Source organism: Anabrus simplex, chromosome 2 (genome assembly GCF_040414725.1).
Source record: "Anabrus simplex isolate iqAnaSimp1 chromosome 2, ASM4041472v1, whole genome shotgun sequence".
NCBI lineage: Eukaryota > Metazoa > Arthropoda > Insecta > Orthoptera > Tettigoniidae > Anabrus > Anabrus simplex.
In genome coordinates this window covers 979402060-979418375 of record NC_090266.1, presented here as the reverse complement: position 1 = coordinate 979418375, position 16316 = coordinate 979402060, and the positions used below count along the sequence as shown (strand labels likewise).

At 37.2% G+C, this 16316-nt stretch overlaps 1 protein-coding gene across 1 annotated transcript in view; it reads left to right on the top strand.

The window, feature by feature from the left end:
* RhoGAP1A (Rho GTPase activating protein at 1A) overlaps positions 1 to 16316 on the top strand; it is a 594034-nt gene that overhangs the window by 163885 nt on the left and 413833 nt on the right. Inside the window, exon 4 of the mRNA XM_067141809.2 lies at positions 3793 to 3900. Within this exon, the coding sequence (XP_066997910.2) occupies positions 3793 to 3900 (108 nt within the window). The remainder of the gene's footprint in view (positions 1 to 3792; positions 3901 to 16316) is intronic.

The window sequence follows — 16316 nt, the reverse complement described above, 5'->3', positions numbered from 1 at the left end:
TCTCATGAACTACCTCCTTCATTTCAACTAGTTCATTTGAACGACTCAAGGCGATGAACGGTATCTAATGAACTAGTTCAAGCAAATGAACTAACTGGACCCATTCCTCTCCAATACCTTACCTTTGTCAGTAGATGTGACAGCAACTACTCCATGAGAGGAGGTGTGGCCTCTCTTCCACCATGTCCTATCTAATCCCACAGTAATGTCACTATCAGCATTGTTTTCTTGGATAGCTTCTGTTGCTGCAATTCTCATTGTTTCAATACTCACTTCATGCAGATGTTTCTTGAAAATCACATAGTAATTACTAAATTTCTTAGGTGGAGGGGGTAATCATTGTGAAAGGCTCTCCGCAGCTTTCTGCCCTTTCCCTATGCAGCGCATGCCATACACCTTTCTTAAATTTGTATTAAAATATCTATCTGCAGTTTTTCCTGAAGTCCTAGTTGACTTATTTATGTTACAATTCTGACAGTTTAGAAGAAAGTAATTTCCTAACACTAGTATCGTCAGTAATAAACAAAGAGTCTTCACATGTACAGTATTTACAACAGGTGTTATTGCCAATGAATTCTGATAATAACTGTACATTAACAATAATATTACCCTAACAGTACTATTTACAGAATCACTGTCAACAACTTCTTCACCCAAATACTTCAGTTTCCTACTTGAATAGCTTGGAATATTTAGGGCCTACATTATCACTGGCTACTTTGTTCTTGCAGGTTAACAGGAGGTTCACAATTGTTTACTTTAGGGTATTTATTCCTGTGGAATTTTCGTTTTTTTGTACACACCACCAACTCTAGGCATTATCACTGTTTTATGAGACCACTTATAGCGTGAGCATGAAACCAACTTGGAAGAAAATGTTTTATAACTTCAAATGGAACAACTTGTTTACTAATACAAACACACAGCACAAAACAAAAGAAGATGTGGAAGTGCATACCCACACTAAAGCAGACTAGCCAACATAAAAACAAATTTAACAAAACTTATTAGAAAACTTTATCACCATGTGGGAAGTAAAAATTTAGATCAGAGTTCAAAGGTGCGTGGCATGACTCAACTTACAGAGATGTGCAGTCCTTTTAAATATTTTTTTAAGAAATAAATATGCACAAAACAATATAAAAATGCATACCATTTTGTTCAGAAAATTATAAGAATTTAATACAATAAAAAAACAAAAGATACATTTTTTTAAATCCTTGCCTTATAGCAGTTAATCTTATACAAACCGTTTACACCGCTGATTGTGTCTCTACCACTATACAACTAGGAAGTTGTTCTATTTAGAGATTACCCCCTGTGGGTATGGGACGCAGATGAAGAATACACCCACGGTATCCCCTGCCTGTCGTAAGAGGTGACTAAAAGGGGCCCAAGGGGCTCTCCACTTGGCGACCACAGGGCCCTTAGCTGAGTCCTAGCATCGCTTCCACTTACTTGTGCCAGGCTCCTCACTTTCGTCTATCCTGTCCGACCTCCCTTGGTCAACTCTTGTTCTTTTCTGACCCCGACGGTATTAGAGCATTCGAGGCCTAGGGAGTCTTTTATTTTCACGCCCTTCGTGGCCCCTGCCTTTCTTCGTCCCTGTGGGTGGGGGATGCAAACTAAAAATACACCTACGGTATCCCCTGCCTGTCGTGAGAGGCGACTAAAAGGGGCAACCAAGGGATGATTGCATTAGAACCATGAACAACTTTTGATTAGTACTATCTTGCAGGGAACACCATGGGTTGCCTTTACTTGCGAGTAGTACTACTATATTAGGTACACCAGGGGTTTGTGATTAGTAGCAACAGAGAGGGGATCACTGTGGGTTTCCAGTACCTGTGATTAGTATCATCGTGAGAAACATCTCGGGTCTGGGCGTTGCCTGTGATCTGTACCACTATACGAGTGACACCGTAGGTCTGTGCTGCCTATGATTAGCACCCACCATATGAGGAACACCACAAGAATACCGGCGTCCGTGATTAGTACACGTAGGTGAGGAACACTTTCGGTTTGCGTTGCCTATGAGTGGCGCCATTATGTCAGAAACATCCGAGGTTTGTGTTACCTGTGCGACGTATAATAGTTGTGAGTAGTACCATAATGTGTGGAACACCGTGAGTCTACGCTACTTTTGATTAGTACCCCAACATGACAAATACCATACTTTACTAGCGATAAGAACCATTATGAGGGGCCATTGACCTGGATTTTGGACCCCTTTGGACAACAAGCATCCTCGATTCAGGATTGTGCTTTAGAAGTGGACCCTTGGTCAGTAATACTATTTTATGATAGTTCTTTTTGGTTGGATCCACTGATTGTTTTAAGTTCATATCCATCCATTCATTCTTCATGACATTTTTGAATTTGGTCAGTGGATGATTTTGAGTTTTTAATTTGTCATTACATTTTGTACCATAAGGGGCCGATGACCTAGATGTTAGGCCCTTTAAACATCATCATCATCATCATCATCAACTATTTAGAGATCTGCAGAATACTGTATGAAGCTGGAATCATAAAATATTCAACCTGCATTGCCATCTATCCTACACATACAACACAATAATAACAAAGGTGCCGGGTTGAATGGCTCAGACGGTTGAGGTGCTGACCCCAATTTGGCAGTTCGATCTGGTGACATTTGAAGGTGCTCAAATGCGTCAGCCTCATGTCGATAGATTTACTGGCACGTAAAAGAACTCCTGCATGACAAAATTCTGGCACCTCGGCGTCTCTGAAAACTGTTAAAAGTAGTTACTGGGATGTAAAAAAACAGTAACAATATTATTATTAAAAATAACAAAGGTAATACCCATCTCGCTTGGTAGATGCAGCCAGTGAAGAATGGCCTGGAGACGTATGGGAAAAGTCAGACCTAACTCCCCTAGAACTCATATTTCCTTTATTAAGCATTTCAGTTTCTGTTCGAGGTCTGGCATTGATGTTGCACTCAAAAGTGTATTTGATGTTGTCATACAGAAGGACCAATTTTAATCTTTCATTAAATCAGTTCTTATGAATCTAATACCCCCTAAGGAATAAAAGAGCACATTGAACTCAATCTTAGAAATTTAAAATAACGTGTGGCATACAATAGTAAATCACAGCCTGAACAGATTTAGTCTGCTGGAAAATAATTAGCAGAATTTGAAACTTGGAAAAGGATTTGGGTTGGACAAACCAATGACAAAGAGTGAGGGGAGGGTAAAATCCATTTTTCTGCTCCACACAATGATAGGCAGTTTCCCATGTATGCTAAAGGTTGTATCCGAGGAAAATGATAAATGATTCTGTTACTGTTGCTTTCTTGCCAACAGGCCTTCACTTCAGTCTGTCTCTTTCCTGTAACAGAAGCATGCCTAACTGTTCTTGTAGTTTGATTTTAGTATAGATATGATATTCCATGTTTAACTTTTTCTTCTTTAACCCCATTATCACTGGTGTGCTGCAAGTCAGTACACTTTTGAAAGATTGAGTGACCACAATCTCTCAGTTTATCTGATAGTTATCTCTCTGGTATAATGTAAAATTAAATTGACTTACTCATTCACTATAGCATTTAATGTATTTGAAGACTTTTTTTTTTTTTTTTTCCTGCACTGTTCAAGTCATGGGGGAAATACTGAAACGTAGTTATTTGGAAATGTGACTTGCTCTATGATGACATTTGGTTTATAATTGAAGAATGAGAGTTAATGTGTCATGTGTTTTATGTACTGGTACTGGAAAGCAATTGTAGAAATAGGGTTTTTGAAAAATATTTTTTTTCTATTGCAGGATGGCAATAAGGCCGAAGCTGAGAGAATTACGATGTACCGTTGTATAATTGCCAGTATTATCGAGAGTGAAACCATCTACCTGGAATGTCTTAATGTCATGATTCAAGTGAGTACTGGTATGTTCAGAGCTCAGTTGTAGTTTAGAGTGAGTATCATAATGTTAACAAAAGTTACCTTATTCTCTGTATTCTTAACACTAAAGAATTTCTTCTATTGTTGACAAGTGTACCATTTCATTACCTTTATAATTCTTTAAGGAAGAGGAAACATGTTTAGAAGAATTGACTCCTTGGCAGGAAAGTCGTGATAGTGTAACAATGTTTTGAAGTTAGGAGGTGTTCTGCTAGCTGGTGTGGTATTCAGCTCCTGTTCCCCTTTTTCGTTTATCCCGTGTTCTTCATCTTGTACCACCTGCATTCTTTTTGTATCTTTCCTTTTCCTGTATTTATCTAGTATTTTTCTTATCTTGCACCTCCCACTTGAAGACTTACAGTCTGAAAAGATGGCACCTAATTGACTGTTGAACCTTGCCCTCTTGATGAAGCTGAGAAGCAGAAATGAAATTGTTGAGGCCTGAAGAAAAATTTATGTAGAAGAACAGGCGTTGAGGAGGAACTAGCCTATTTATATGAAGAGGGCAGTGTATGAAGATGTGGAGACTGTGCTTCAGTTCTTTCTTTCTGTTTCTCCCTCTTCCCCACACTAATCTGTCATTTTTTTTTCTTTTCTGTTACGTGTTCCTTTCATTGTACCTATATATGACTTGATTAGCTGAGATTTCCAGTAATTGTTTTGTTCTAGTTCATTTCGTCCCTCCCTCCCTCCCTCCCTCCCTCCCTCCCTCCCTCCCAGTTATTATCCACATGTTTGCTATATTAAACTTACTTGATAAATAAACTCGGTCACCTTACATTGATCCCCATCCTTAACATCAGTCTTTAATGACTGACCAGTCCACCACACTGTGTTTAGAGTGCTGGTCAGAATAGTAACATCCATAGAGTTGTAATACAGGTGAATATAAATCCCTTCATTTTTAATATACAACTTTTTTTCTGTGGATGATAGGTTCAATTTCAGACATATATTCAGAATTTACCTTTCTCATAGGCCACAACTATTTTCTTCTCATTCTGTGCCCATTGAATTACAAATACACCACTGCAGATGGCCTTATGAAACAGGACAACTAGCACAAGGGACTGATGACCATTATTTCAAATACCTTCTGATTATCAACAATTATTTTTAAAAGGTATAGCAAATATTCAATACTCCCGCCAAACAGACCGCTGAGTCACAGAGTAGCAGAAGGTAAAAATTTGTTTGTACTTAAACTTTAGAACTGGCTTTGCCATGGCATTGTACTCTTTCTACGTTGGGGACGACGCGGCTCACATAAAGTTTTCTACCTCTCTTAAGCAAAGGGAAGGTTTGAAACTTTCGCTGTCTTTTCCATAAGCTGGTGCCACCTGCATGATTTTTTTCTCAACTTCTTAATGAATCAGAATGCCACGTTTGGGACTCGCTTTTTATTTCGTGCAAAGTTGCATTGTGCAAGAACCACCTGTGTGTTGCTTGACTAGTTCAGTTGACAAGTGTTTGGCAGTTGATACTAAGGAATTGAGTGCATTCATCAGAACTAGTATTTATCTTTGGTGCTGTGTTCAGTAGGTTTTAAATGTGTTTTACTGTTTTACTGTAATTGATTTTGTGTCATATTATAATATGTCTGTATTACTTGGTCGAATGTCTAGAAAGACTAGAAACATTCCAAGTGATAGTATCCATGATATGCTCAAACTTAGTTCAGAAAATGACTACGAAACAATATCATTTGTCAATGTTCCAAGCACAAGCATTCCTTCTAGGGGGTTGCTTGAACACCATGAACCGGTACAGGATTCGAGTTCCAGCGAGAGGTGTGAAACAGAAAATGAGGGTGAAGCTTATACTTTACAGGATGCTGGGCTGAGTGGCTCAGGAGACTGTTGAGGCGGTGGCCTTCTCACCCCAACATGGCAGGTTTGATCCTGGCTCAGTCCGGTGGTTATTTGAAGGTGCTCGAATACGTCAGTCTCGTGTTGGTAGATTTACTGGCATGTAAGAGAACTCCTGCAGGACTAAATTCCAGTACCTCAGCATCTCCAAAAACCATAAAAGTAGTTAGTGGGTAGGACGTAAAGCAAATAACTATTATTATTATTATTATTATTATTATTATTATTATTATTATTATTATTATTATTTTACAGGAAGATAGGGATGTGTGGAGATGTAGAGAAGAAAACGTAAAGTGGTGGAACAACAAACTGGCCAAAATGAAAAAAGAGGTTAGGATGTTGTATAGAATATCATCTAGAAATGGTATGTGGGACGTATATCATAGGAAACTCACTGAGTATAACCTAGAGATACGGAAAGCAAAACAAAAATCTTGGAGACTGTTCTGTGAGAAAGTGGAAGCACACACACTGAAACAGCAAGGCTCCAGAAGGTTCTTAAAGCAACCCATATAAATCAAGTGGGGACACTGGAGAAACCAGATGGGTCATTTACTCAGTCGGGGAGGGACATGCTGGAGATACTAATGGCGTGTCACTTTCCTGAGGCTGAGGAGATGACAGAAGAATAAAAGGTTGTTACGGAGACCGGTGCTCAAAGAGTAGACTGGAACTGTGCCAACAGAATAATAAAACACAAACGTGTAAAATGGGCAATCGACACATTTCATCCTATATAGGGTCCGGGGCCAAATGAGACACTTCCAATACTCCTACAGGAAGGATGGGAGATACTCGTCAATGCCCTGACGGAGCTTTCCAGAGCTAGTCTAGCTTTAGGGTACGTGCTGAAATCATGGTCTGAAGCTAAAGCAGTATTCATACCTAAGCCTGGAAGGGAAAATTATGCCCAAGCCAAAGCATACAGACCATTATGTTAACCTCCTTCATGCTGAAAGCAATGGAGAAAATTCTTGGAAAAATATATCGGAAGAACAGTGCAACTGAACTCAACGTTACACGAAAATCAATTTGCATAGAGACCTGGCAGATCCACTGAAGTAGCACTCCACCAGTTGGTTTATAAACTAGAGGAAAGCCTAGAATATAAAGAAATTGCACTGGCAGCATTTTTAGATATAGAAGGAGTTTTCAGCAATACAACCTATGTCTCTATGATCAAAGCATTGGAAAAGAGCAAGGTGAGTAAAACCGTCGTCAAATGGATTAAATCCATGTCAGACGGAAGGAAGATAAAATCAACCCTGTTTGAAGAAACGCTGACGGTTAGGGCCACCCGAGGCTGTGTTCAGGGAGGAGTTCTTTCTCTTCTGCTGCGGAACCTCATGGTGAACAAAATCATAGCTATGCTCAACGAACAAGGTTTTTATACACAGTGATACGCAGATGACCTAGTGATCGTGGTACGAGGTAAGGTGGTGAGTGTTATACAGGACCTCATGCAAAGATCACTTAACCTTTTGGAGAACTGGTGTCGGGAAGAACAACTATCAGTCAACCCGAACAAGATAACTCTGGTCCCTTTTACAATAAGGAGAAAATTAGAGGGAAAGAGATCACTGAAGCTCTTTGGGTAAGATATATATATATGGAAGAACAGGCACTGTACCTAGGTGTAGTGTTAGGTAAAAATCTAACCTGGAATCCATATATAGAAAGGAACATAACCCGAGCCAAGAACTTGCTGTATGCATGTAAAAGAGACGTCGGGAAGACATGGCGCCTAAGACCATCAGTGGTAATGTGGATATATACAATGATCATTAGACCGTTGATGGCCTATGCTGCAATCATCTGGTGGCAGAAAGTAAGCCATGGAAAAGTCAGTAGTAGATTGGATAGCCTACAGATAATGGCATGCATAGCCATAACTGGGACTATGAGAACTACGCCGACAGAAGCCTTGAATACTTTACTAGACCTGCCATCTGTATGCAATTTCATAAAAGGACAGGCTAGAATGAGTTCATATAGATTGGCACAATTAGAGTGCTGGAATGCACAAAGACCCAATCTAGGACACTGTAAAATTAACAGAATAATAACAGAGGTTCTACTCATGCCTTCTGATCATATGATACCAAAGTACAATTTTGAAAAACCGTTTGAGACCCAGATAATAAAAATAAAAAGAAGACTGGGATATCAAGAAATGGATTACTGAAATAGAAGATATAGTGTGGTGGACTGATGGCTCAAAGACTGTGGATGGCACAGGAGGAGGGATCAACGGGGGAAGACCTGAGAGATGAATCCAGATGAGCCTGGGCAAACACACTAAAGTCTTTCAAGCGTGATAGCTATCACAACATGTCTTGAAGGAAATCTGAAATGTACTATAGGAATAAGAACATTTAATTTTTACGGACAGTTGAGCAGCTATTAAGGCACTAGAAGCAGTCTGGATAATATCCAGAATTGTCTGGTACTGCCATTCACTTCTCCTGAAGCTCTCAAAGTACAACATTGTCAAAATAATATGGGTACCAGGGCATGCAGATATAGAAGGAAATGAAAAGGTAGATAAGCTGGCCAGGAAAGGAGCAGAAACACATTTTGTAGGCCCAGAACCTGTATGCGGGATTTCCTACGGACAAGCCCGACACTACATAGGAAAAATGGTACAAAATAAATAAATGGAAAACTGGAAAAATACTCCAGGATGCAGGCTTGCAAAGGAACAGATAAATGGACCAAATAAGAAGCATACTAAAGAATTGTTGAAACTCAGAAGAGAAAATATAAGATGGGTAGTAGGACTGTTGACAGGACACTGCTGTCTGAAAAAACACATACATAGAATTGGAGTAATAAGAGACAATATATGTAGGAAATGCAATGAAGCGGAGGAATCAGCTGAACTCATACTTTTTGAATGTGAGGCGCTGGGTAGAATCAGACTCTCCCCTCTAGGACTACCAGGTGAAGAGAGAGAAAAAATCCAAGACGTCCTGATAAGAACAACCTGCAGCTTTGTGAAGGGAGCAGGTATATCTAGGTGGGAATGAAGATAAGAAAACATGGTAGCAAAGTTCTTAGAGGTCATTGATAATCAGGAACTAATTATTTAGAAGCCCCATGAAGAAAAGAAGAAGAAGAATCTATAAATTGTATGACACAATCCTGCATAATCGCAAAGTAATGCATTAGAAGAAACAATATAAAATTTATTAGGTGAAGGACAACCCCAAATCTTGTCCCAGGCGATGTAAAGCAACTAGCAAAAAAAATCTTGTCCCACAATGTTTCACGGATCTTATATCATGATTTAGGTTCTCATTTATCTGAGAGGTCAGTTATTATTTAATATGATTGTAAACAATTCCATAAAGATTGAGATATTCTCGGAAGACAAGCTACAACAAATCTACACTAATAGATCCTAACTCACATTCATTCATTTCCAAAACTACCTTAAGCAGGCAAGATGAAATTTGTAAAAGGTCTCTAAGTTACACAAATCTAACTGAAATCTCGACTAAAGGAAGAAGAATGTTTAATTTTATACACAGATGGACAGAAAAATATCATAAAAGTGTACTTAAACATTAGGATGGAGCTCGATTCCTGGGACAGTCTCTTATGCCCCCATGTTGAAGTTCGTCCATCAAATGCTCCCTCCGATGTTGAGATGCTTATGTTTTAGCAGCACATGGTGACAGCAAAATCAAAATCCCTCGTTAGATGAATTGCTCCTCTTGACAGCATGGTTGACATCTTGAAGTAGATGCTGGTCTTAAGTTGGTTGTAGTCCCTTCTTTCTTCAAGTTAGAGTGAGCTGAAACTGGCACAGAAGATTTTAGTTCATGTCCGTGGTAGATCAAGCTGAATTATTTAACTGCAGATGAAACTTAACTTGCGTTGTGGGCTCTAGTAGAATCGAAGCAATAAGGGGTTGATTAATGGAAATCCTGAGGTTATATAGCCTCTCACTTGGAGGCGTGGCACTCATTCTCTAATTATTATTGATTTGTAAAAGCGTTCTGTAATTGGCTTAGATTGTTCTGGAAGTTACACGCGCGAACAAGCAGACACACAAGGCAGTGGGTGAGTGAGTCTAACCTTGAAAATGTCCAGTTTGTCACGTGACCGCCACATGTTATCGATCCGTGAGGCGAGGCGAAATATCAATACTCTGCACTTCCAAAACCTGTCAAGCAGCTGATCGAATAATAAAGCAGCTCGTCACTAAATAAAACTTTACACCTCACTCACAATGAATAAATGATACTGGTTATTGAGGGCACATAATTAAACACTCATTAGACTCAAAATTGACGGAGACAATATTAAGATTACAATAAACAAATTACCATTTTGTGCATTCCGTTATTACGAGGCTTAGTGTGAATGTTAGCATTTGATAAATGAAATCCACCCCCAAATATAATTATTCAAGAATGATATGTCCATATACTTAACTGCAAACATTCCAAGGTAACTCCCAAATATTTCGAATCCTTCAAGTATAGGTTAGCCTAACAACAACAGCAGCAGCAACAACAACACAGAAACCAAATCTAACGTCACGAAAGAGGTACCTTTCTTCTATCCAAATCTAATGCAAGAAGAAATGAAAATAAGAAAATAAAGCAAGGAAATGTCCACTTATCTTAATTACTGCATCTAGTTGCTCATCACATAATCAATTATGTCATCCTCCCTCTGGATGCCTACATTGTAATTTAGCACTTCATGATTTTATCCTGGCAATTGTCATCAGGCATTATAATTTCCTTGGTTATTCCACAGATAATCTGTCAAATGTACCTGAAACTCAAATATGATGGGTTAACAAAGTTCCTACAAGTACGCTACATTATAATCTAAATCAAATCAAATCAAATCAAAGTCTCTTTATTTGCAAATGAGGTGTCTACCTCGGTGGCAAATGGTACACTAAAATACATTATTGTCAAGCACTAAATGTTAAATTAACAAGAGAAGAAAATTTTCCTATAATTCAATATTATACAATTTACGCTAACAATTTTTTCTATTAAACACACAGCTCATCCTTAATAAATTTATATTGTTTACAAAATTCTACCTATAATACCTCCTGTACTACGTACAAATATAGTCAACTGATATACAGTATGTGGAATTACTTCAAGTGATACTATACAACTGGTATAAGATTAAACTTTACATTGCATTTATTAACTTCTTTTTTCTTTTACCCATTCTGGAACCTAAGTAGCATAACGACCTGCTGCGTCTTAACCAGAGCCCCGTTTGCCACCACTTTTCAGAGTTCCTGAAGGGCCTTCACAGCTACCGTAGCAGTCCCAGGGCCCTCGAAGTCCCCACTGTACTTCACCCCTACAGGCAGTCCCCTACTTTGGCTGTCCAAACTCCTTAGACCAGGGGATGGAATTAATTTATTCACACACATTTTTTTTATTTACAATAACCTGCACTGGTCGAAAGCCCTCTAACACTTCATTTATTTTCTCTGTTGCTGTTTATCCTCTTCTTGAATATCTGTACAGATTTTGGAAAAGGATCAAACACTACCCCTGGTAAACTGTTCCACTCCTTCACACCCTTCCCAATGAATGAAAATTTACCCCAATCGCTTCTGCTAAAATTCCTTTTAATTTTATATTTGTGGTCAGTCCTGCCGATATAATTATTTTCCAAATGAAGCCTCTCACGGATATCTCCCCATGCTTCTTCTCCAGTATAGGCTCTATATAATTCTATAAGTCTAGTTTTCTCCCTTGTCTTACTTAAAGTTTCCCACCCAAGTTCCTTTAACATTTCTGATACACTACTCTTTGTCCTGAAATTCCCTGTTACAAATCTTGCTGCTTTCCTCTGCACACCATCTATTTCTTTTATTAGGTATTCTTGGTGAGGATCCCAAACACTGTTTGCATATTCCAATAACGGGCAAACCATACTTAAGAAACTTTATTCTTTTAATTCTTTATTGCATTCTTTAGGTAGCCTCGTTATGACATGTAATGATCTGTATGCTTTCCCAACAATGTCATCAACATGACCCTTCCAGTGCAAATTACTTTCAAATCTCACACCTAAGTATTTGCACTTGCATCTTTCGGGATAACGACCTCATCCAAAGTATATTCAAATTCAGTTTTAAAGCTCCTGTTTGTGAAAAATTGTAACAGTTGATTTGCCTCCATTAACCTTCATATTGTTTTCTTCAACCCATTGTTGGATACTTTCAAGGTCCCTTTGTAATTCTGAACAATCCTCAATGTTATTTATTTCCCTATTAACAATTATGTCATCTGCATACAATCTTATTTTTGATGTTATATTGTTCCCTAAATCATTTGCGTATATTAAGAAAAGTAACGGAGCGATTATACTACACTGTTATACTATTATTTATAAGCTTCATTTCCATATTGATTGGTATCACTGTACAAAAATAATATGAGTCACCACCTTATCAATACACTAATTTATTTACTTCCAAACTGGTAAATAAGGTCAAGACCGGTTTCGACCCCTAAGGGATCATCTTCAGTTGACATACACACAAAAATCTACAAAAATATCACATATAATGATTAATGTTTAAGTTAAATTCAATTGTCATTAGAATGTTGGTAGGTACATCTTAGTTTGGAAATATGTGTTATATGAGATTTATAGGCCTACTCTATTTGAGCTGTTATGTATATAGGTCCTATGTTCCCCTGCATACAGTGTCAAAAGTATTGCATTGAATATAATTCATCAATTTGACAAAATGCTAGTGAATTGATTACTAAGATAGTAAAGTATGTACATATTTGGGAGGTACATGCTGTTCTACATGTTATCACTTTAAAATTTATATTACACAATATGAAGTAAAATTATTTTTGCATTTGTACACATTGATAATATCAAGTCCAATGTAGGGTCTTCAAGATGTACTATTGGACTGTCAGTATCCTAATTACATTTTATGTAGTGGTTTATAAGGTTTTGTTGTTCACTTTTATAGTTCAGTCAAATGAAAAATGTAGAATGACCTTGTTGATTTGGATTCTTATGACTAAAATATTGGTATATAGTACCTTGTTGACATAGATCCTTAATACTAAAATACAAGTTTGTAGCACCTTCTATTCTTGTTTTATGTCTTAAAATAGAGTTGTACCTTGACACTGTTTGTTTTGTTAGGTGCAGGCATGTAAAAATCTTGTTAAAATGAACCCTTAGGACTAAAATACTGGTATGAGATACCTGTTAAAATACTTTACATTAAAAGTACTAATATGTGGTGCTATATGCACATTCTTCAGACGTAAAATGGGGTTAACTTAGTTTGACAACAGTACTATGGGTTGTTATGATTAGTTGTTATAGTTCAATATAATTGGTCCATTAGAAATATATGAATGTTTACATAAATAGGACCGAATACATATTTGTACTGTGTGCTTTACAAGTGAATTGCGTGATGTTTTGATAGTAATATCTGGCAATTTTGTAGGCTGCTGCTGTTGTTAGAGTTGTCTTGAAATCCTGAATATTATTAAGAAAGCATTCTCTTCTTGTCGTGTGTCGTTTCAGGTTAGGTTGGTGACTATTATGAGATGAAGTGCGTTTTAAATGTCATATGTCCTGATTGAGTTGCACGTGCAGAGTGCACGGTCTCAACATCTAACATACATTATTTTACAACACGAATGCCTCCACGGTACAACTAACGTGCAACTCAATCAGGACATATGACATTTAAAACGCACTTCATCTCATAATAGTCACCAACCTAACCTGAAACGACACGCGACAAGAAGAGAATGCTTTCTTAATAATATTCAGGATTTCAAGACAACTCTAACAACAGCAGCAGCCTACAAAATTGCCAGATATTACTATCAAAACATCACGCAATTCACTCGTAAAGCACACAGTACAAATATGTATTCGGTCCTATTTATGTAAACATTCATATATTTCTAATGGACCAATTATATTGAACTATAACAACTAATCATAACAACCCATAGTACTGTTGTCAAACTAAGTTAACCCCATTTTACGTCTGAAGAATGTGCATATAGCACCACATATTAGTACTTTTAATGTAAAGTATTTTAACAGGTATCTCATACCAGTATTTTAGTCCTAAGGGTTCATTTTAACAAGATTTTTACATGCCTGCACCTAACAAAACAAACAGTGTCAAGGTACAACTCTATTTTAAGACATAAAACAAGAATAGAAGGTGCTACAAACTTGTATTTTAGTATTAAGGATCCATGTCAACAAGGTACTATATACCAATATTTTAGTCATAAGAATCCAAATCAACAAGGTCATTCTACATTTTTCATTTGACTGAACTATAAAAGTGAACAACAAAACCTTATAAACCACTACATAAAATGTAATTAGGATACTGACAGTCCAATAGTACATCTTGAAGACCCTACATTGGACTTGATATTATCAATGTGTACAAATGCAAAAATAATTTTACTTCATATTGTGTAATATAAATTGTAAAGTGATAACATGTAGAACAGCATGTACCTCCCAAATATGTACATACTTTACTATCTTAGTAATCAATTCACTAGCATTTTGTCAAATCGATGAATTATATTCAATGCAATACTTTTGACACTGCATGCAGGGGAACATAGGACCTATATACATAACAGCTCAAATAGAGTAGGCCTATAAATCTCATATAACACATATTTCCAAACTAAGATGTACCTACCAACATTCTAATGACAATTGAATTTAACTTAAACATTAATCATTATATGTGATGTTTTTGTAGATTTTTGTGTGTATGTCAACTGAAGATGATCCCTTAGGGGTCGAAACCGGTCTTGACCTTATTTACCAGTTTGGAAGTAAATAAATTAGTGTATTGATAAGGTGGTGACTCATATTATTTTTGTACAGCTATACTACACTGTGCAATTCCCTTCCAAACTTTCTCTTCCTGCGATACATTATTTCCTACTTCGACTTTCTGAACCCTTGAATTTAGAAATGTTTTTATCCAACATGTAACCCTTATGTCCAATCCTATTCCCTCCAATTTCTTTAATAATATTCCATGTTCCACTCTATCAAAGGCTTTGGAAAGATCTATGGCTATGCAATCTAACTGACCTCCTGAATCCAATTGATCTGATATGTCCTGCTGAAATCCCACCAGTTGTGCCTCACAAGAAAATTTCTTTCAAAATCCATACTGGCTCCTCATGATCCAATTTTTATCATCACATATCCCTCTGATGTACTTTGCTATTAAACTCTCAAGTATTTTACAAACTATACTGGTTAGGCTGATTGGTCTGTAGTTCTGTGGTTTCCTTTTATCACCCTTTCCTTTATAAATTGGTATTATTATAGATTCCTTCCATTCCTTTGGTATTACACTATTATTTATGACATAGTCAAAGAGAAATTTTAAATAAGGCACTATGTACCACCCCATTGTCTTTAATACCTCCCCAGTAATTTGATCACTTCCTGCTGCGTTTCCTTGCTGAAGCAGTTGGATTTCTCTGAAAATATCTTCATTTGTGAATGAGAAGCTTCTTGTTTCCCTCTCTGTCTCTCCCTCTCTATCATCTGTTTCGGTTTCCAACTCCTGACAATCATCTACTGAATCTCTGAATTCCCTACTAAATATGTTTGCTTTTTCAGTATCTGTTAAATAGTGTTCACCCCCTTCTCCCACCAATGTAGGAATTTGGATTCCTTTTCCTTTTTGATTCCTGATATATGAATACAGCTTTTTCCATTCCCCTTTGTGGTGATTACCCTCTTGTAGTATGCCATTCATATAATTCTCTTTTGCTTCCTTTTTCACTCTGTTCAGTTTCCTCATTAGCTGTTTTCTAGTTTCTCTACTCTCCCTACCCTCTTTGATTTTCCTGTTTTATCTACATTTTCTTTTTAATTTTCTTATTTCCGTTGTATAATAAACAGGTCTGAGGTCATTTTACCCTTCTTAACAGGTACTAATTTCTTCTTTCCTTCCCAAATGATTCCTTTAAATTTAGCCCAAAGTGTATCCACATTACTCCCTTCACTTATCGAACAACTGAATTGTGATTTAAGGTAAGTCCCAAATTCATCAACTTTAGTTTCTCTGAACAATTTCTTGTCTTGTGTGACCCTCTTATTAAGCCTTTTTGGTACGAGTCCTACATCCATTATTACAGCCTTATGTTTTCCTACTCCTTCAATTACCTCAGTTTTATCAACAATTTCCCATGGTTTAACCAAGAATACATCTAGTAAGTTACTGAGACGAGTCGGTTCTTGTACTACTTGTGTATATCCTCCTTCCCAAATTAACTTATTTGCCAGTTTCTGTTCATGGGCTTCACTTGCAACTCCATTCCATTCAACTTCAGGCAAATTTAGATCTCCCCCAATTATTACCATATCATTATTATTGTTTTTATGAGTATAATTATTATTTTCTCAAATATTTCCATGTCTCTTTCCTCTCTTCCAGGCCTGTATGTTCCTATAATTCCCACCTCCTTCA